The sequence below is a fragment of the Oryzias latipes genome, chromosome 6 (genome assembly GCF_053564925.1).
Source record: "Oryzias latipes strain Hd-rR chromosome 6, Olatipes_Hd-rR_3.1".
NCBI lineage: Eukaryota > Metazoa > Chordata > Actinopteri > Beloniformes > Adrianichthyidae > Oryzias > Oryzias latipes.
Window position 1 is genome coordinate 34,936,065 of NC_136242.1, and position 21,019 is coordinate 34,957,083.

General features: G+C 51.8%; 1 protein-coding gene across 2 annotated transcripts; it reads right to left on the bottom strand.

Moving 5' to 3' along the window:
* Nucleotides 1-785: 785 nt before the first annotated feature.
* On the bottom strand, nucleotides 786-18,713 carry cpt1ab (carnitine palmitoyltransferase 1Ab (liver)). Of its 2 annotated transcripts, none has more exons than XM_011493427.4 (19): nucleotides 18,558-18,713; nucleotides 14,935-15,100; nucleotides 14,621-14,763; nucleotides 12,190-12,361; nucleotides 8,681-8,782; nucleotides 8,308-8,445; nucleotides 8,151-8,228; nucleotides 7,152-7,259; nucleotides 6,068-6,155; nucleotides 3,506-3,701; nucleotides 3,243-3,431; nucleotides 3,067-3,172; nucleotides 2,868-2,984; nucleotides 2,618-2,782; nucleotides 2,403-2,534; nucleotides 2,176-2,328; nucleotides 1,998-2,111; nucleotides 1,832-1,924; nucleotides 786-1,761 (listed from the first exon to the last, which is right to left on the bottom strand). In XM_011493427.4, the coding sequence occupies exons 2-19, from the start codon at nucleotides 15,073-15,075 to the stop codon at nucleotides 1,675-1,677; spliced, it is 2,322 nt and encodes a 773-aa protein (XP_011491729.1). In that variant the 5' UTR covers nucleotides 15,076-15,100; nucleotides 18,558-18,713; the 3' UTR covers nucleotides 786-1,674. The 2 variants fall into 2 exon arrangements, with proteins under 2 accessions (XP_011491729.1, XP_004085087.1); XM_004085039.5 differs by lacking the exon at nucleotides 6,068-6,155 and adding an exon at nucleotides 5,666-5,750 and having other exon boundaries at nucleotides 18,558-18,701.
* Between the last annotated feature and the right edge of the window lie 2,306 nt (nucleotides 18,714-21,019).

Sequence of the window (21,019 nt, forward strand, 5' to 3'; positions counted from 1 at the left end):
TCCCCGTTCCTCGTCTGGTGTCAAACAGCAAATGTGCAAAAACCGTCATCAGAATGAAGCGAGCAGCTTCTCCTCAGCCTGGTTTCTGGTCCATCAGGTGGAGGAGGAACTGCTTTTCTTCCTCCTCTGGATGGACGAGCCGAGTCTGAAAGCATCTTCACGGTTTGTGTTTAAAGGTTTGAAGAAAAATTTGATCCTCTTTCCTTTGAGTCCTTGAAACATCAAATGTGAGGAAACACAGACGCACAGAAGAGCTTCGCTTTACCTCAAATACGCTGCTGTTACCATTCCAGATCCATCAGGAGGTGGAACCGCCCTGATCCGTTTCCGGTTCTGACTGTTGAAGCTTCAGAACGCACAAATCCACATCAACAATTTGGTAATAAGTCGCTAAATGGAGACCAAACTAAAGTCAGTTGTGATCAGATTCTGAGGGGTTTCTGTCTCCCCCTGCTGGTATCCAGACAGAATGCAGCTTTCACTTTAAGCCCAGAGATCCGCTAACTAAAACCCGGAATCCTAAATGAAACCCGTCAGATTCCCTCCCAGTGTTAAAGGAATCCCTGGACGCCTCAGCCTGCTGATGCCACCGCAGACGGCCGATGAAGATGCTGCAGCCGCATGACGCCACTGAACATCCCTCCTCCTCCTCCTCCCTCCCTTCAGCTGCTCTTCTCACCGCAAACGTCTGTGACGAGGCCGCCGCCAGGAACCGCCAAATCCCTGCCAGAGCGCGGCTTTAGGTCTAAAGTCAGGATGAGAAGACATGGAGCTGGCGCCGCATGTGGCTGCTGGACATGGAGTTTATTGTTAAAAGGTTTGGTTCATCTGCTGCTCGTCTTCTTTAAATTACAGGCAAACATTTACAGCTTCATCTTTAAAACATGCAGCAGTGTAAAAATCAGATCTACGCAGATAAAAGTCAAACCACAGGCAGCAAACCGACAACCAAACGAGCATTTTCATCTAGAGATCAAACTTAAATTAACTTTTATTGTCGTCACATTCAGCTGTTAAATGTAGGAATTCAGACCCAGAAGAAGAAACTATAAATAAATAGGATGGACTGACGGCTGCCGTTCCTAAACGTCACTGAAGGAGACGCTGGCGTGGCGGCCACGAGGAACCGAACCCCAACCAGGCAGTGCGGGACCTCCCGGCCCCCCAGCAGCTTCCCCCGGGCGACACTGAAGCTGCCAAAGTGGATCTTCCCGGTTTGTCCAAGGAGTGCACAGCAGTGATGAACTCCCACCCAACCGTTGCTATGCCAACTACTGAAATGACCCTAGTGTGACCTCTGTCCAAGTGGAGCAGCGGCCTCCAGCAGCACAGACCAAAGAGGAGAACCATGAAACGCTCCTCCGTCGTGGCTCCATGCTAGTGAGCAAACTCTGACGTGACGCCAGATTGGAACCCTCCTGGGTTTGTCACTAAGGCACCTGAAACAGACTCTGATCGGTGCAACACCTGGACTGCAGGCCGGCTCTGCCTAGAGAGACGCACACCAGCATTGATTCTGAAATACGATTAGCTTCACATCCTCCCACCCCCACCCACTGATTCTGTACAAGCCTAAAGAAAGAGACCCTCCGAGAGCGGCTGCTGCGGCTGCTGCTGCTGCTGCAGCGGCTGCGGCTGCGGCGGCTGCGCGGCGCCTCGTGCACGCACAGCCCGTCACTCGCTGGCTTTGGGCTCCAGGTTGAAAAGGCCCAGAAGATCCAGCATGGCCTGTCGGATGTTGGAGCCGAAGCGATGAGAGTCCTGAAAGGCAGGCATTGGTCATGAGGGGGGGGCCAGCAGACCTCTGCAGAGCTTCCCACAGCAAACTCACCGTCTCTGGACTGGAGCGCTTGCTGGAGATGTGGAAGTTGATGAGTTCCTCCCCCACAATGATGTAGGAGACCCCGTAACCATCGTCGGCGACCTTTGAGCACAGACAGACGCTGGTCAGAGAGCGGACTTCACGGCCAGCGTCACTCACGTTTGGGCGGACGTACCGGACCGAAGCCCCCCCCCGCGGACACGTATTCGGGGTGCCTGACCAGATCAAACAGCTCCACCTGCTGCAGAGGCGTCTGACTGGTGGAGAGCCTCCACGGCTCGGACAGCACCTGGGGGAGGACAGACCTTTAGCCGGCGCGCAGCGGGATGTCCACCAACCAGGAGCAGCCTCACCTCCTTCAGGAAGGACGAGTCCTCGCCCAGGTACTTGGAGACCACGTAGAGACAGAAGAGGTGGCGGTCGATGCCGTGTCCCGTCATGGCCAGGCGGTACAGGTTCTGATGTTTGCTTGCAGCCACTTTGAGCAAGCGGAGGCGCTCCTCCCTCTGCGGCGAGGAGCAGGGGTCAAACACGGCAGAGAGCACAGCGGTCTGCGGTCGGGCCCGACGGCGGCGCTCACCGTCTCCTCGCGGGTCATGGCGCGGACGAAGTCACAGGTCTCCACCGTGCACGAGCGCACGGTTTCCGTCCGGCCCTCCCGGAACAGGCGGGTCATGGAGGCCTCATAGGTCAGGCAGAACTTCCCCTTGTCCTGTTGGCAGAGGAGCAGAGCTTAAGGCCCGCCCACAGCCGACCTCACCTGGGCAGGTGTCCCGCACCGGCTGCTGGACTCACCCTGAAATGGGCCAGCTGGAGGGCGATCTGGATGAAGGCGTCCGGGCTGGTGCGGCACTTCTTGATCAGCCCCTTTCCAAACTCCTCAAAGGGAATGATGTGGCAGTCCACGTCGTCCGCCAGAGCGCGCGCCACGGACAGCGAGCACTCGATGACCTCCTGGCACTGGCGTGTGGACAAACACACGTTCATGCGCCTCATTTGACAAACGCCTCTTTGGACCGGTCCCCCCGTGAGGAACGGCTTTTACCTCAGCGGGGATGTCCCACTGCAGCCTCTGGGGGCCGGGCAGGGTGGGGTGGGGCTTCCCTCGGCAGTGGCCGTCGTCGGCGTAGCCCAGCCGGATGGGGTCCATGGACAGAACGTGCTGCAACACAACACATGTTGCTCTGCTCAACGCCTGGTCCCATCTGACCGGACGCCGGGCTTTATGACCCGCACAGCCGTACCTCCCACAGATGACCCACGATGGGGGCGTCGGCCCACGAGTGCTCGGCGTTCAGCCCCATGGTGCCGTTCTTGAAGACGATCAGGTTGAAGGACTTGTCGAACCACCTGAGGACAGAGTCCAGCGTCAAGAACTGGCCGTGCACCACATCAGATCACAGAGGAGCGCCGGCGCCACCTGTCATGGCAATTCCCGTGCAGCAGCGACTTGGCGTAGCTGTCCAGAGACTTGACTTTGTTGTCCAGATCGTAACGCTGCTCCGTGTCGTCCAGGGTCACCACGAAGGCCGCCTTCTCCACGGCCTCCAGGGACTGCTTGTTCTTCCCACGGCTGAAGTACGTTTCACGGCACTTTGCCCAGGGAGTCCTGCAGAAGTCAGGAGGCCAGGTCAGCAAACCCCACCCCCCCCCCCATCACCGGCTGTGTTGTGTTGGCCCCACCTCTCCCCCGCGGTCAGCGCCGCCAGCTTCTCCTCCCCCGGCAAAGGCTCCGATTGGTCTGCCAGGATCCTCTCCATCTGCTGCTCGATCTCGCGCGGCAGCAGCAGCCGCCCGTCATAAAACATCCACACCTTGAAATAGCGCCCCTTGTGGTAGACCACGATGTGTTTGCTCTCGTTCACGTGCTGCAGCGTGTCTGTGGGGGGAGACAAACAGACGGGAAACAGGAAGGAGGAGCATTTCTTCTTCAGGTTAGGGTTTCTGAGGCGACGGTCTGGGGTCCTGCACACCAGCTGTCTGCGGATGACGGGAAGCCTTCAGGACGTCCCGTCTGTTAGCGTGTCCAATCTCAGACGAGGTGATGACAGGAGCCCTCAGAGTCCAGGACTAGAGGAGAGGACGTGGGACATGCGGGGAGGTGGGGGTTACGGAGAGGGATGGGCTGATGGGAGGACGGGGAACGGAGACAGTGCTGGTCTGAGCATCAGAAGGCTTTGGGCTCAAACCAGAACTGACCCGGTTCTGAGCAGAGGAAACACAGCAGAAGGAAAGAAACACACGACCCCCCCAGGACAAACGGCTGCTTCTTCACCTGAAGACTGGTCTGGGCTCACAGGAACCGGTTTACCCTGAGTTTAGTCCATCCAACATGCAGACTCCTGTCTGTTTGACTGAAGGACCAATCCGGCCTCAGATCAACTAGAAAAGCGTTTTTCCCCACAGAGGAACTCAGAAGCAGAAGGATGTCCTCCCACTTAGAACTTTCTGTCCTGGTGACCAAGTTCACTCGTCTCCCTGATCTCATCAGCTGGAGTTTCTCCTGAACACCCAGAGTCTGTTTCAGCCGCTTCTTAAAAGTCCTCAACATTCTTCCTCTTTCAGCTTCCACCAGTGTGTCCTCTCCTCTGCCTTTGTCCTTTCTATCTTCATCATCTTCATCACCAGAGTCATCAACCACACCACCATCCTCTGCTGTCTGGAAACACTCACCCACCACTGCTTTGCAGTCTCTGATCTCCTGCAGATGACACCGTCTACACAGGATGTGGTCTGTCTGAGCTCCTCTGTTGCTGCCTCTTCTCAAAGAACATTTCCACCTTTGATGCTACATCAACCGCCATCTGTCCTACGCTCCTCTCCTGGATCCCAAACCTCCTCATCACCAACATGTCCACTGGCTTCTGCTCCGATGGCATCTCTGGGCAAACCCACCAACAACAGTAACGTCACACCTTCCACTCCCCTCTTCAGCCTCATCACTGATTGGGCCAAGAGACGGTTTCTATGACAACCACATTCATCAATCAGGAGTGAGCTTGTGGGAAGGCCACACCCCTTCCACTTGAAAGCAGGCTACACAAATCTATCAAATGTTTTGAATGTTAGATGTGGGGCCAGCAGGCTCCTCCTACTTTTATTGAGGCGTCTGATTGGTCGGTTTATAACGTGAATAACTTGAATTGCAGGAAAAAATATCATAAAAAAACAGGATGCATGCGCGCTCCTAAACCCGTGTGTGATGCGTTCAAGAACGGTCAGTGTGAATACAGCATGAAACGTAAGTCTGTGTCTGTCTTCTTCTATAGTCGAGGGGGGGGGGCTATAGCGCCTCCCAAACTTCTTGCTGTGCCTTGCGATCCCAATGACTTACCGGTTATTATAACCATTTAAAAGGACATAAATAAAAATTGTCTTTAACGATTTTTAAATATTCTCTTTGCAAAGGCTGATAATTGCTAACTAGAAAAACCTCCCATCGACCTCTAACCAGTCACCTGCCTATTTGCCCCTCCAGGCATTCTGGGTAGTGTAGTCACTACACATAATCTGTGTTTGGTCCACAAACACAATAACCTGCCGTCAATCATCAGCTCATGAAGTCCTCTGTGAAGCACGGTGGCAGAGGAATGATAATAAGGACCCAGCTCTCATCCTGAGGGGGGGGGGGTTGCTGAGCATTCCCCCCCCCCCCCCCCCCCCCCCATGCTGGTGGTCCGAGGTGAAAGCAGCTTTCTGGCTCCTCGTGTTTTTATCATTTCTACGCTCGCATTTATCCCCCCCCCCTCTTACTGCGCCGTGATGCAGACCGGTGTTTGAATGTCATGCAGTGCTGCTGCGCTCTGAGGCAGCAGGTGGAGGCAGCGCCGCTCAGGACTCTACCTGTTTCTACACCTGGAACACGCGTGGTGTTGAACACGCGCTCGTACTGGGCTGAGCACATGGGAATAGTGTGTAGCAGCATGAGCTGAAAAGCAAAAGGGGAGAGTCAAACACAGAGATTACAAAGCACTTCCCCAAAACCCCAGAGAGCAGCAGCCCCCCCACACCCACGCCCTACAGATGAAGTGGGATGAAGGTTGGACAGGAGGAAGACGAGGGACGAGCAGGAGCCTGTGGACCGTCGGCTCAGAGCGCCAGCAGAGCCCCAAAGCCAGCGCCGCCTTTCTTCCAAGACGCGTGAGCTTCGGCGTCTGTGACGGCGCCCGGCGCCGCCTTGGGGCTTTGCCGCTGCTGTTGGCCAGACGTCAGGCTTTCCAGCAGGGCGGAGGACCCTCCTCTTACCTGTCTCCACGCCCGGGACGCGGGTGGTGTTAAACATTCGCTCCCATTGAGCAGAGCACAGAGGAACCTTGTTGGCCAGCAAGTAAATCTAACGCAGCGTCCGGCACAAAACAGAGACAAGCGCATGTGAGTAACAGGAAGCTCATGCATCACAGCGACTGCAGGCTGCAGTCTGACAGACGCAGACACCCATGCAGGCCGAGGACAGACGCAGGAGGACGAGACGTTTCTGACAAAAACACTTCAGTCAGACGCTCAGAGGAAAACTACGGAGCCCTGCAGGTGCCAGTCAAAGAATAAATCTGATCTGCAAATGATGACGTCACACTGTGCGATTGGCTGTCCGTTGGTCCGATGACGCGTCAGATAGTGATTGGACTGGACAGATGACGGTAAGACCATAGAAGAAGAAAGTGGACGTTCTGTTGTAAACAAGCAGAGCTCCGTCACTGAGCGAGACGATCTTCTAAACGGGCTTTTATCATTGTTAGGATTATTATTAGGTTCCTGTTCACTTGTAGTTGTTTAAATCAGTGCGGCCAGTTCTTCATTATTGGCAGAACCGACCCAGAAGAAGGATTGGCATTAGGTTAATGCGTGCCAACAACATTAGTGTAGATGAACTTAAACTGGAATAACATCGGCCTTTATTTGTCTGGACCCGACTGGAAACACAAACTCACGTCATTGTTTGAACGTTTTCTCAGGACCCGCCTCCGCCCGTCCCAAAGCCGCTCCTCTGCTTGGAGACACAAATCTCCCGGGAGACCCGGTTCTCCTGAGTCACGCAGAGCAGCCGTACGGCCTGCGGTCCGAAGCCTCCTCTAGAGGGCGCACCTCCCCTTCCCACAAACAGGAAGCTACGAGTCCTGCTGCTCCGCTCAGAGACATGCACATTGTGCATGTACACACCATCCGTGTGCACGGTTGTTTGGATTTCTTTTTTTAACCACTGGCACCTGGAGGGTTCCGTAGAAAACCTTCAAACGGCAGAACGTTCTAACTTCCCGAGGTTCAGCCGCTCAGCACGCCACACTGCTAGAGGAGTCCTCCACGAGGAGGAGCGGGACGTCCCGCCACTTACAGGTTTGATCTGCGCTCTGTCCAGCCTCCTCCTGTACAGCATGATGGCGTGGATGGCGTTCCCTGCCCGCGCCGCCTGGATGGAGGTGGGGAACACGTAGAGGAAATCCTGTGGAGGAGGAATCATGTCACTTCCTGAAACCACAGAGAGCGCGTTGACCTCTGGTTGATTCTGGCGCGAGTGGGCGGTCCCTTTGGTCCGCCGTGACCTCCTCATAGAGAGAGACAAAAAACCCAAGTATTTCTGAAAACATCAAGTTAAAAAAACAAAAGAAGAGTTTGTGGAGTTCAGCTAAAACCATTTTTCTGAAGTTTCAAAATAAAAGTTGAGAATAAAGTGGCTCTAAAGGCTAAACTTGAGGAGGAAACGTCTGGAACTTCCTCCCAGAAGAACATCTCACCATCAGAACGAGGTTTTATTAATGTTCTACATAAAGTGCTTCAAACAAATCTACAATTCATCATTGTGGCAGTGGCTCAGGCGGTTGAGCAGCTCGTCCAATGATGGAAGGTTCGGCAGTTCGATCCCCGCTCCCCCCAGTCAGCTGTCGTTGTGTCCCTCCCTGCCTCCAGTGTGGCTCCACCGGTGCATAAATGTCCCGGTGATGATCAGAGGGACAGTAGGCGCCAACTGGCAGCCACGCCCCCATCAGTCTGCCCCGGGTCAGCTGTGGCTACAACAGTAGCTGCCGTCACCAAGTATGAATGAATGATGGACAGATTGGAAGAACTTTGAGCGTCTGGAGAAGCGTAGATAGCTCTAAGCCATTGTTATTATAATTACTTAAGTCTTTTATCTACATTTTACAGTTGGGTCCTTTTGTCTCACAAAGAGAAATCTGCCAGTTTGACCAGAAATTCTCAAATACAACGAGGTCGAGTTTCTACTGTGTCTGTTAAACTCCAAAGATCCTTTCCAGGTCGGCCATCACAGGATCCATGACCACAGGGAGCAAGGAACTCTGGGTAAATGACCTCGGCAGGGGATGTTCAAACTCACCATGGCATAGTAGTTACTGTTGACCATGATTGGTCCCCGACCTCTCAGGTAAATATACTCCTCCCACCAGTCACTGACCTGTTGCAGGTGTAGAGAAACAGTGAGGGGGCGGGGCATCAAATACAGAAATGATGACTTTGGATCCAAAACGACTTACATAGTTTGACGCCCACCAGGACTTCAGCTTGAGGTACCACTGCAGCCGGGGGCCCAGGTTCTTCTCAAAGTCTTCGGCCAAACCTTTCATCCTGTGAAACTGCTCGTCATCCATCAGTGGGCGCACCGACTCCAGGTACTGCAGGCAGAGAGGCGGGGTCACACCTTTCAATCACACCTCATCCTGCGGAACGTCTGCCCGCTACAGAACCGACATTCATGGAACTCAGAGCCATTTTACCACGAGTGTGACGGAAACGCAAAAACGGATGCAGGAAAAAAACGTCAGAATCAGCAGAAGCTTTCAGCTTTGGGAAATATTCCTGTGATCAAAACTATGGCAAAAACAAGGTCAGGAAGGGGGGGGGGGTTACCCTTCTGCAGGTGTCCTTGATGGGGGGGACGGGCAGGCGGGGCAGAGAGTTCTGGAAACTGTAAAGCATCGGCTTCCTGCCCGAGAAGATCTTCACGAGAACCTGAGCATAGAACAGAGCAGAGGAGAACCGTTTGATTTCAAAACAGAGCCCGCCAAAAACTCTCTGAACAATGTCTAAACACTCAACAAACGCTCACCAAACACTAAACGAACGCTCAACAAACGCTAAACACTCACCGAACGCTCACCGAACGCTCAACGAACGCTCACCAAACACTCAACGTACGCTCAATGAACGCTCACCAAACACTAAACGAACGCTCACCAAACGCTAAACACTCAACGAACGCTCACCGAACACTTAACGAACACTCACCGAACGCTCACCAAAAACTTAACAAACGCTAAACAAACACTCACCGAACGCCAAACAAACGCTCAAACACTCAACGAATGCTCACCAAACACTCAACGACAATAAACGAACGCTCACAAAACATTCAACGAACGCTCACAAAACACTCAACGAACTCTCACCAAATACTTAACGACAATAAACGAACGCTCACCAAACACTCAACAAACGCTCACCAAACATTCAACGAACGCTCACCAAATACTCAACGACAATAAACGAACGCTCACCAAACATTCAACGAACGCTCACAAAACACTCAACGAACTCTCACCCTACACTCAACGAACGCTCACCCTACACTCAACGAACGCTCACCCTACACTCAACGAACGCTCACCCTACACTCAACGAATGCTCAGCGAACGCTCAACGAATGCTTAACAAAAGCTAAACGAACCCTCACCAAACACTCAACAAACGCTCACCGAACGTTCACCAAACGCTCACCAAACACTCAACAAACGCTCACCAAACATTCAACGAACGCTCACAAAACACTCAACGAACTCTCACCCTACACTCAACGAACGCTCACCCTACACTCAACGAATGCTCAGCGAACGCTCAACGAATGCTTAACAAAAGCTAAACGAACGCTCACCCTACACTCAACGAACGCTCACCCTACACTCAACGAACGCTCACCCTACACTCAACGAATGCTCAGCGAACGCTCAACGAATGCTTAACAAAATCTAAACGAACCCTCACCAAACACTCAACAAACGCTCACCGAACGTTCACCAAACGCTCACCAAACACTCAACAAACGCTCACCAAACATTCAACGAACGCTCACAAAACACTCAACGAACTCTCACCCTACACTCAACGAACGCTCACCAAACACTCAACAAACGCTCACCGAACGTTCACCAAACGCTCACCAAACACTCAACGAACTCTCACCCTACACTCAACGAACTCTCACAAAACACTCAACGAACGCTCACCCTACACTCAACGAACGCTCACCCTACACTCAACGAACGCTCACCCTACACTCAACGAACGCTCACCCTACACTCAACGAATGCTCACCCTACACTCAACGAACGCTCACCCTACACTCAACGAACGCTCACCCTACACTCAACGAATGCTCAGCGAACGCTCAACGAATGCTTAACAAAAGCTAAACGAACCCTCACCAAACACTCAACAAACGCTCACCGAACGTTCACCAAACGCTCACCAAACACTCAACAAACGCTCACCAAACATTCAACGAACGCTCACAAAACACTCAACGAACGCTCACCCTACACTCAACGAACGCTCACCCTACACTCAACGAATGCTCAGCGAACGCTCAACGAACGCTCAACGAATGCTTAACAAAAGCTAAACGAACCCTCACCAAACACTCAACAAACGCTCACCGAACGTTCACCAAACGCTCACCCTACACTCAACGAATGCTCAGCGAACGCTCAACGAACGCTCAACGAATGCTTAACAAAAGCTAAACGAACCCTCACCAAACACTCAACAAACGCTCACCGAACGTTCACCAAACGCTCACCAAACACTCAACGAATGCTCAGCGAACGCTCAGCGAACGCTCAGCGAACGCTTAACAAAAGCTAAACGAACCCTCACCAAACACTCAACGAACCCTCACCAAACACTCAACGAACGCTCACCAAAAAGTCAGACTAATGCTCACCGAACGCTAAACGAACGCCTCATCAATCACACCTCATCAGTCTGACCAATCAGAAGTGGTTAAAGTCTTCACTTCCTTGTTCTGATTCTGCTCATAGAGTCTCTCAGTTCCAACAAAAATACCAGCTAAAGCTCGTCTATAGCGGTGTAGCTTTCCACAGAATCTGCTGGAAGCTCAGAGAAGAGTCTGTCTGCCATCACTACATCTCCCATGATGCATTGGGTTAAAGTGACAGCGTCTCTGCTCTACAATGAGTCATCCCTGTTAAACGTCTTAAACCACAATGAACACACATCAAAGAGTTTTTCAATGTTCTTGATGAAATCAGAGGTCAGAGGTCAACAGTTTAGTTCCCCTTCCAGGTTTGTGTTTCTTAACAGCCAAACATCCCAGAGTTTGGTCCAAGTCATCTTTCTAACTGAAACACTTTTCTAAGAACGTCTGGATTATTTTAGATGTTAAACTTAAGAAGAAGTAAGAACATTTAAGAAACAGGATGAAGGTGACACAGACACAATTAAACTAAATTGAAACAATTTAATCATCTAAAAAGAAATCAAACATTTTTGTTCACTTTTTGTGGAGCTACAGAAAACATAAATATAATGTTAGTCTTTTTGTGTAAAATTTATCAAACATATTCTGATCGTATTGTTCAAAAATTACAGTTGCCTTTGCACTAACATTTAAAAAATAAATCACAATTTAGAAACATTATATTTGTGTTTTTTGTGAGGTTACATCAAATTGCATGTTAATAAACTGGAGGGAAATACAACTACCAGGGTAAAATGTCTAATAATTTAATTGAAAATTATTACTGAAAACTCACTTAACTTTTATTCCATCTTTTAGAAAAACAGCTGCAGCTTCCAGTTTTTTCTGCCACAATTATCACTATAATGAACGTGAGATCAAGGAGGGACTGTAGATCAATAGACTATGAGTTTCTGCTTTTTATAAAGTTTGAATGCTGGTGAATCGCAGGATTTCGGTCGAGGTTAAAGTGTGCCGTGGCTCAGAAAGGTTGAAAAACACTGATTTAGATCAACATTGGATCATTCAGAGATCCTCACTGAACATCTGGAGAGAGTTTGCTGCACTGAAAGGAAAGGAGCAGAACTTTTGAACGCCCAATATTCCACATTTTATTTTGTTAAACTAGTTTGAAATATCCAATAAATGTGGTTCCACTTCATGATTGTGTCCCACTTGTTGTTGGTTCTTCATAAAAAGTTACAGTTTTATATCTTTATGTTTGCAGCCTGAAACGTGGCAAAAGGTTGAAAAGTTCGAGGAGGCCAAATCCTTTGGCAAGGCCCTGTACGTTTCTATTGGTCAGAACCAGAGGACTTCCTAACCCGCAGGAACCTGAGCTGAAGCTCCCCAGGCAGAAACTCAGAGGAGGGAAGAGGCTCACCAGCCACAGCTTTGTAGACCAGGACATGGTTCCATGGCGGGCCTCCATCCAGCCGTGCCACGACAGCAGAGACTTCAGGACGTTCCTCATGATCATGATGATGGTGACCCACACGCCTGTGCCGACCAGAACCCCCCCCACTACCCTCTGGCTGTCGGTGGACATGTATTTACTGCAGAGGGAGGGAGACAGACGTTCAGAAACACTGCATGAGCGTGCACGGCAGAGATGCACATGGGACTGATGGGGGAGGGTTGTTCCACCCCCCCCCCCCCCCCCAGCGTTCCAAACTGGAACTGGTTCCAGGAAGCCAAAATCCAAAAAATGTTTCAACAGAGAAATATCAAGAAGATGTTTCCAATGGTTGTTGTTCTGACCAACACAAAGAGTAACTGCTGTTTTTTCTGACCAATCAGAGAAAGTGGGTGGGGCCAGCTGCCCCCATGGTCCAATATGTTTGACAGACTTCATGTATCCCACTTTCAAGTTGTAGGAGAGTGGCCTGTTCCAACGAGCTCACAGCTGATTGGTCAGAATGGTTGCCATAGAAACGTGGACTCAGACAGACTGACTAGGCCTGGGCGAAAAATCGATTGAATGAATTAATTCAAATTTTTTGTCACGGGCGATTTCAAAAATAACTAAATCGAGTTTTTGTGTAATGGCGCATTTTTGGCTCCCCAGAGCTTCCGTAGCGCTAGTTTCACACGGCGGAGTGGGAAGCGACAAACAGCAGCAACACACAGGAAACAGCTGAGCCAGCAACAGCATGGCTACCGGTGAGAGCGGGAAGTTTGTTCCCAAGAAAGGAACAAGATCCAACAATCACCGAAGTGGTGGCTTTGCATACAGCCAAAGTCATGGTACCCATAGATACGGTGGAGAAGACGGCGTTTCTTCATTGAATTCAAACCTTAGAGCCCAGATCTGAGCTGTATTGTTAATCCTTTAGAAAATGCTGCTACTCTCACGGTGAATGTTTGTCTCCTTCTAGTCTGGACGACAAAGTGTGACTCAAAACACAGCTGGGACTTTGATTCCATGACCGTGTTCATTTATTTACTATTCATCCCAGAAATGAGGGTAACATTTGGCTTGAGTTTGATTAAATAAAAGTAAAATTTGCTTTAAGTTGTCTGCCGTTTGTACTTATTGCTTTCCTTAAGTGTGTGTGTGTGTGTGTGTGTGGGGGGGGGGGGGGGGGGTCGTGAAAAAAAAAATCGGAAATCGAATTAAAAAAAATAAAATCTTTATTTTATTTTTAGGCCATATGGCCCAGCCTGAACTCTGACCAGTCACTGATTAGTGATGCCATGTGGCTCCAACATGGCGGCGTCCATATCGTGAAAACGTGGTGACTGAATTGACTTCATTCGGTTGGAGCTGAAGTAAACCATCTTCTGTGGGGGATGGGGGGTGTCGCTCAGTCTAGTTCCCACAGGGGGCGCCACTATGAAGGTATTAATGTTCTAAAATGGACGAGCTTGTATATTTGATTTGAGAACTTGTAATACAGAATGTGAATACTTGTGCAAAAAAAATCTGCATCTGTGTGTAAAAATCTTCTGCTGTGAACTGACAAATTCCCCTTTGCATGTTTTCATTTAGAGTTCCAACTTCAAATCTGTGATTCCAACTGCTCAAATGTGCTTCTGCGTGTGCTTGAATCTGCTGGCGCAAATCACAAGTGCGCTACAACTGCGCTCTGAATTCTGACACATTCCTGGTGAGAAACTTGTGTCTTAACTGATCTGTGTCCGATAATGGACCTGGGAGGGAGGGAGGGTTAGAGGAGGCGGAGTCAACCAATCAGAGTGCAGGATTCTGAGAACTTGGTAAAGTTAGAAAGAGCGTCACAGAGTCGGACTTCCTGCTTCAATAACTCTTCTGATAAACGTTCAAATGTGACAGCAAGTCTCTCAATCATTTTGTATTAACACAGAGAGTGAACTACAAATGCATTTCTGAAGAAAAAAAACGTTTTTTTCCAGCATTTTAATGAGAAATGATCTGTTGTTCTTAAATGCAGGAACTCTAAATGAACACATACAAATGGAAATTTGTCAGTTCACAGCAGAAGATTTTGCACACAGATGCAGATTTTTTTTGCACAAGTATTCACATTCTGTATTACAAGTTCTCAAATCAAATATACAAGCTCGTCCATTTTGGAACATTAATACCTTCATACGCCACAGACAATCACCCCATCTGTGTTTGCCCTCCCTGACCCAACCCTCTGTGCCTGGAAACACTGGACCCCCGTGTGGCTGCAGGAGCTCACTGCCCCTGCTGGGAATGCTGGATCCCTGCCCTGAAACCCCACCAGAACCTCGTGGACCCTTCCAGGCAGGAGGTTCTGCTGTGGACCTGGAGTCATGCCCATTTCACACTACAGGAAGCATCTGCTGTGAGCGTCAGCGCCCCCTACCTGATGGGGACGTAATGTCCCAGCCGGGCCATCAGCCCCAGAGAAGGATCCAGCTGCTTGAACTTGTTGTAGGACATGTAGGAGACCACCACCACCATGAACCCCGCCGGGCTGCCGGGGTACACGCCGGTCATCACGCCGTTCTGTGGAGACACAGGTATGAACCCCACAGGGAGGAAGCCGCCAAAGAGACGGCTGAGGTCATGTGACCTCATTCAAGGCCAGGAAGGCGGGAGCACAGGGGACATTGAATATTTCTCACACTAAACGGTTGTTGGTGAAGTTCCCACCTTTCAATCTTCAAGACTTCTCACCTTAAAGCGAACAAATCTCTTCTTCCAGGAATGCAGGCCGGACAGGTAGACCTGCCGCAGGGCCTCATGGGACAGGTGGAGGTCGATGCCATCGGGAGTGACTGTGAACTGAAAGGCCACCGCCTGGTGGGCTTCTGCCATGGTGGCTTTTACTGAGGGGGGGTCACTGAAAGGAAGGGAGGAAGAAACCAAGATGACGACAGGAAACGCAGGATAATCTCCAGAGACCCTACGCCGCCGTGCAGTGACAACCTGAGACGACCTGAGACGACCTCTGACACAACAATCGGTTCACTTTAATTGTAGAAAAACATTCACACCCCCCCCCCCCCCCCCCCCCCCCCCCCCCCCCCCCCCCCCCCCCAACAACAGAGGAAAGGTGGGGCAGTTCTCCACCGGTTCTTATGATGGAGTCCAAGAAATCGATGCTCAGAAGGAGCCGTTTGTGCAGGAAGACCTGAACCTGGAGAACCTGTAGGGTTGCATTCCTATAACAATATGAAGGGCTGCTGGGAGGGGAGGGGCTTCACACCATCCTGTCATGTGGGGGGAGGGGGATGCGGATTCCACCTCTTCTCAGGGGTCTCCTGGAAGCCTGCGCTGACCCTCCAGCTCCAGGACTTCATTCAGTGTGCACTCAGGAGCTCGTGGACCAAAGGAGGGGTGGTCCTCAAAAGGCGCTTCATTCTGAGAAGAGCAGGAGGTCTTCAGGCCTCTTTTCCATCCGTTCCGCCTTTTTGTAAGGTTCAAAAGGCAGACGTACTCAAGTGGAACCTGGTCCGATTCAGGTGTCGGTCGGTTCCCGCTCAGGCGTCGGTCGGTTCCCGCTCATGTATCAGTCGGTTCCCGCTCAGGCGTCGGTCGGTTCCCGCTCAGGCGGCCGTTGGTTCCCGCTCATGTATCAGTCGGTTCCCGCCCAGGCGTCGGTCGGTTCCCGCTCAGGCGTCGGTCGGTTCCCGCTCATGTATCCGTCAGTTCCCGCTCAGGCGTCCGTTGGTTCCCGCTCATGTATCAGTCGGTTCCCGCTCAGGCGTCGGTCGGTTCCCGCTCAGGCGTCGGTCGGTTCCCGCTCATGTATCCGTCGGTTCCCGCTCAGGCGTCGGTCGGTTCCCGCTCATGTATCAGTCGGTTCCCGCTCATGTATCCGTCGGTTCCCGCTCAGGCGTCCGTTGGTTCCCGCTCATGTATCAGTCGGTTCCCGCCCAGGCGTCGGTCTGTTCCCGCTCATCTATCCGTCGGTTCCCGCTCAGGCGTCGGTAGGTTCCCGCTCATGTATCAGTCGGTTCCCGCTCAGGCGTCGGTCGGTTCCCGCTCATGTATCAGTCGGTTCCCGCTCAGGCGTCGGTCGGTTCCCGCTCAGGCGTCGGTCGGTTCCCGCTCATGTATCCGTCGGTTCCCGCTCAGGCGTCCGTTGGTTCCCGCTCATGTATCAGTCGGTTCCCGCCCAGGCGTCGGTCTGTTCCCACTCATCTATCCGTCGGTTCCCGCTCAGGCGTCGGTCGGTTCCCGCTCAGGCGTCCGTCGGTTCCCGCTCAGGCGTCCGTCGGTTCCCGCTCAGGCGTCCGTCGGTTCCCGCTCAGGCGTCCGTCGGTTCCCGCTCAGGCGTCGGTAGGTTCCCGCTCATGTATCCGTTGGTTCCCGCTCAGGCGTCGGTCGGTTCCCGCTCAGGCGGCCGTTGGTTCCCGCTCATGTATCAGTCGGTTCCCGCCCAGGCATCGGTCGGTTCCCGCTCAGGCGTCGGTCGGTTCCCGCTCATGTATCCGTCAGTTCCCGCTCAGGCGTCCGTTGGTTCCCGCTCATGTATCAGTCGGTTCCCGCTCAGGCGTCGGTCGGTTCCCGCTCATGTATCCGTCGGTTCCCGCTCAGGCGTCCGTTGGTTCCCGCTCATGTATCAGTCGGTTCCCGCCCAGGCGTCGGTCTGTTCCCGCTCATCTATCCGTCGGTTCCTGCTCAGGCGTCCGTTGGTTCCCGCTCATGTATCAGTCGGTTCCCGCTCAGGCGTCGGTCGGTTCCCGCTCAGGCGTCGGTCGGTTCCCGCTCAGGCGTCGGTAGGTTCCCGCTCATGTATCCGTTGGTTCCCGCTCAGGCGTCGGTCGGTTCCCGCTCAGGCGTCGGTAGGTTCCCGCTCATGTATCCGTTGGTTCCCGCTCAGGCGTCGGTCGGTTCCCGCTCATGTATCCGTCGGTTCCCGCTCATGTATCCGTCGGTTCCCGCTCATGCGTCAGTCTGCTTCTTTTCTAGGAGAAGACCGACTAAGAATCTGTCAGTGATTTTCAACAGGAAGCTGTGTTTTTGTTAGCATTATCATGTTCATTATTAGTTTGGCCTGGCGTATGCTAATATATATTATTCTACCCTAATTCCAGAATGACCCCCAGAAGGACGCAGGTTTTGGCGTTTGTAACGTGTTCCTGTGTCATTTTCAGTTGACGTGTAGACAGAAAATTGGGCTTAAAACGCCTTTGTGAGTATTTCTTGATCCAAACCGTTGTGGTTTTCTCAAGGGCACTCTGAAGCAGGAAGTGCTCCTGCAGCCTTCCCATCAGAGGTCGAACGCTGCCCTCCCTGATGTTGGAGTGACTCTGTTTTTCTGGATGGTCGGTGTGGTCCAGAACCGGTTCTCCACAGTGATCAGAACCTCCTACATCACGTTTCCCTGCAGGATCTTTTTCTCACATTTTTCCAGAATTTTCTCTACAAGCCGATATGTTGTTGCTGCACATAAACCAATTCTAAAGAAACTTTATATTAGCGAAAATCCTCCCAACCTGGCAACCCTGGAGTAGCGTTGACAGTCAGGCCCCGCCCCCTGCGTCACATGACCCTCCAGAGCTGCAGAAAGTAGGGGAAAGGTCGCAGCTCGGAGCTGCAGCGTCGACTTCAAACACCTCAGACCTTCACGGCCTTAAACCACCTTCAGGGTGACACCAGAGGCAGAACGGCCCCCGGTGCTGCCCCTGGGGGCAACATGAGGGGAGGGCGGTGCCCCCCACAGAGAGAAAACGGGTTTGATCCGCCAGAAGAACCGGGTCCGAACTCAATAGAATAGAGCTGAGGACACCGTGTCCTGTTCCACTGACCTTCAGACAGGTGACACCTGACCGCTGCGCACCTGAGCGCCGCGACCTGCTGCCGTTATGCAAGGCCGAGCACGCGCACGATAAGAGTTAACCCGCACGCGCCTCATAATAATAATAACAATGAATGACGACATCAAAAGCGGTTGGAAGCCGCACCGCCGACCTTCATCTGGACTGACGTGACACGGAGGACCCGCACGGTCCCGCACTGACCCTCCATGACCCCCACAGTCCCGCAATGCCCCGCACAAACCAACACTGACTCCCTGCTGAAAAAGTTGAACGGTTCGGAGGAACCGGGCTGCACCCCGACGGTCCCCGGTACGCCCGGGTCTCCGGGACCGGAACAGCTGTTTCTGATCCACAGAGAGGGACTCCATCGGGGGGGGCTGACAGTCACGGAGCAGGCTGAGGCTGATGGTCTGATGATTGTCTCGAGCCGAGGACACACCGCCGCACGAGGCTGTATGTGTCCCCGCGCGCGCGCGGAGGCGGGGGGGTGCACACCAACCGACGGTGCCCCAGAAGAGCGGGAACACTTACCGGAGCCTCTGTCGGTGTTCACTGGGGGAGCCGCGGCCGCCTCTGCGCTAATAAACCTGCTAACGTCCGGCCGCATGAATGAGGCGCAGACAGGAGCACTTCCCCTCCAGCTGCGTCACGCGCATGCGCCGCGGGGCTCTGCTCACACTGCGCTGAGGGAAACAGCGCCCCCTCACGTTCGACACGCGCATGTACCAAAACGTCCGCTGCTGACGTTTATGAAGGACAAGGACGGCCACAAATAAAAAAATAGGAGGTCTGTTCTGACCACAAACATTTGATATCAAAGTAAAAAAACACAAAAAGTCTGCGATAATATTCATCCCAACGTTCAAACGGGGATCATAAGTGCAGTTTCTGGTTCTCCTTAATCTGTGTTTCTGTTAAATGCTGCTTCAAATGACGGCTGGTGAAGTGGTTCAGCTCTGGATGGGGATGAGGAAGACGCCAGTGTGTCAGTCATGGAGGTGAAGACGGATTAGAGAGAAAAAGCACGGATGAAGAAAACATTCAGAAGGTTTTTAGAGAAAACTGAAAAACGATCCAGAAGTTTAGAAGATGGAAGTGCGAGCTTCAGTCCAGAGGGGCTCAGAAACACAAAGAAAACAGGGGGAGACGAAAACGGCAAAAACGTTCAGAGAAAGCACTAAAACAGAAGAACAAAGAAACACAGAGGACAATGTTTGCAGGAACGTCCTGAGTGGAAGTGGGATCACAGGACAGAAAAGGAGTAGCAGCACGACTGAACGATTCAAAGGCTGCTGTGATCGGTGAAGGAGGACAGAGATCTGAAATTTAGACTGTGAAGGCGCTACTGGAAAAAGCAGGATTGGATAAGATCGGATCAGCTGATCTGAAGATGCTCCGAAGAGGCAACGGTGTTGCAGCAACATGAGACGTTCCGGTGGATGGAGACGCCAGCAGAGCTGATGGTCATGACGGCAGCAGGAAAACGTCTGACAGTCACAGGAACGCTGAGGTCATGCTAACAGCAAGCTAAAGGTTAAACGGATGACCTACACCTCAGCCGGTCACCAATAAACATTCTGGTTCTACACTGAAAGGATCAGCAGATGGAGAAGAGAGCGATGGAGGAGGAGGAATAGCTGGACTGATGACAGTGAAAGGAGAACGGACAGCTGGACTTTACTTTGGGTCAATGATGGAACCAGATTCCACATCAGAGCTGCTGGAGAACCAGCTGTATTATCCAGCAGCTGCTGGAAATGTTCAGTTCTTTGGTGGTTTGGATGCCGTTGTTCAGGAAAACTGGACCAACCCAGCGTCACAGGAGTCCAAAGGGGTTGGTTCAATACTATTGAGTAGGTAATCAGCTGGGGGTCAGGGTGCGGATGACCTGAAAGACTGTTTGTGCCGAGACGGTGAGCAGAATATGGAAGCAGAGGGAGGACTGGGGGGGGCAGGACTGCAGTTAAAGCGGGAAATGCAGCGTTTAAAACACCAACATTTCAGAACGAACGGCTTCACGTCAGGAGAAGCGTGAAGCTGGGACGGATCCCTGGATGAGAGCCTGTAAGGCTGAGATGTGAGCCATGATTCAAAGGATGAACATCGTCCTCCAGCTGTAACTGAGCAGCAGGAAGGAAGACGGGGAAGGGATGTTAAATGACACCAGAGCAGGACTCCTGTGTTTACTAAAACAGCTAACTTTGACAAGAGCTGAAGACTCAGAAATAACAAACCCAGCTGAGTCTTTCATGGATTTGTTACAGAAATGTAAGAAGTGAAGTTACACCAGGTTAAGATCATTCAAACCCCGGAACCTGCAGACCAGTCGCCCCCCTGTGGCTCTCTGCCAGCAGGTTTGGGGTCACCAGGGCAGATTATGTGACAAGGAGCCCTCTTTCAATCAAAACAAACTTTATTTACAGAGAAAGTTACAAACAGACAAACCAAGGCCACCGATGAATCCTGAAAAACAAACATACGAGCATCTTCTTCTTTTATTGTCTTCAATTAATGCTACAAATCAATCAAATTAACCAAATCCAATGCATATAATGCCAAACAATGTTGAAGTGTGCCCCACACACCAGCTTGGAGAGTCCCCCCCCCCGTCCAACAATCGTAGCCAGTGGAAGGCCCCCCAGCAATGGTGGGCAAGATGATAAAAAGTGTCTCCAAACAAATATGGGAGGAGAAGAAGAAAACAGTGAACATTTTTGGATGGATGATCACATGAAGGACTTTTGGGATGGAAATGGACTCTTTCAGCCAAAGTCCAACAGTCCTGTCAGTCATCGTGGTCATGAGCTGACGTTACAATATCAGAGAAGGAACGTCTACTCATCCACTGATGGGTCAACATTTTACAGAACAATAGGAATGTGATTGGTTCTGAGGGTCAAAGGGCAAACCAGGAAGCATGTGTTTAGAACAGATACATGAGGGATGGGATGAGTCACATGTGTCAAACTCAAGGCCTGCGGGCCAAATGTGGC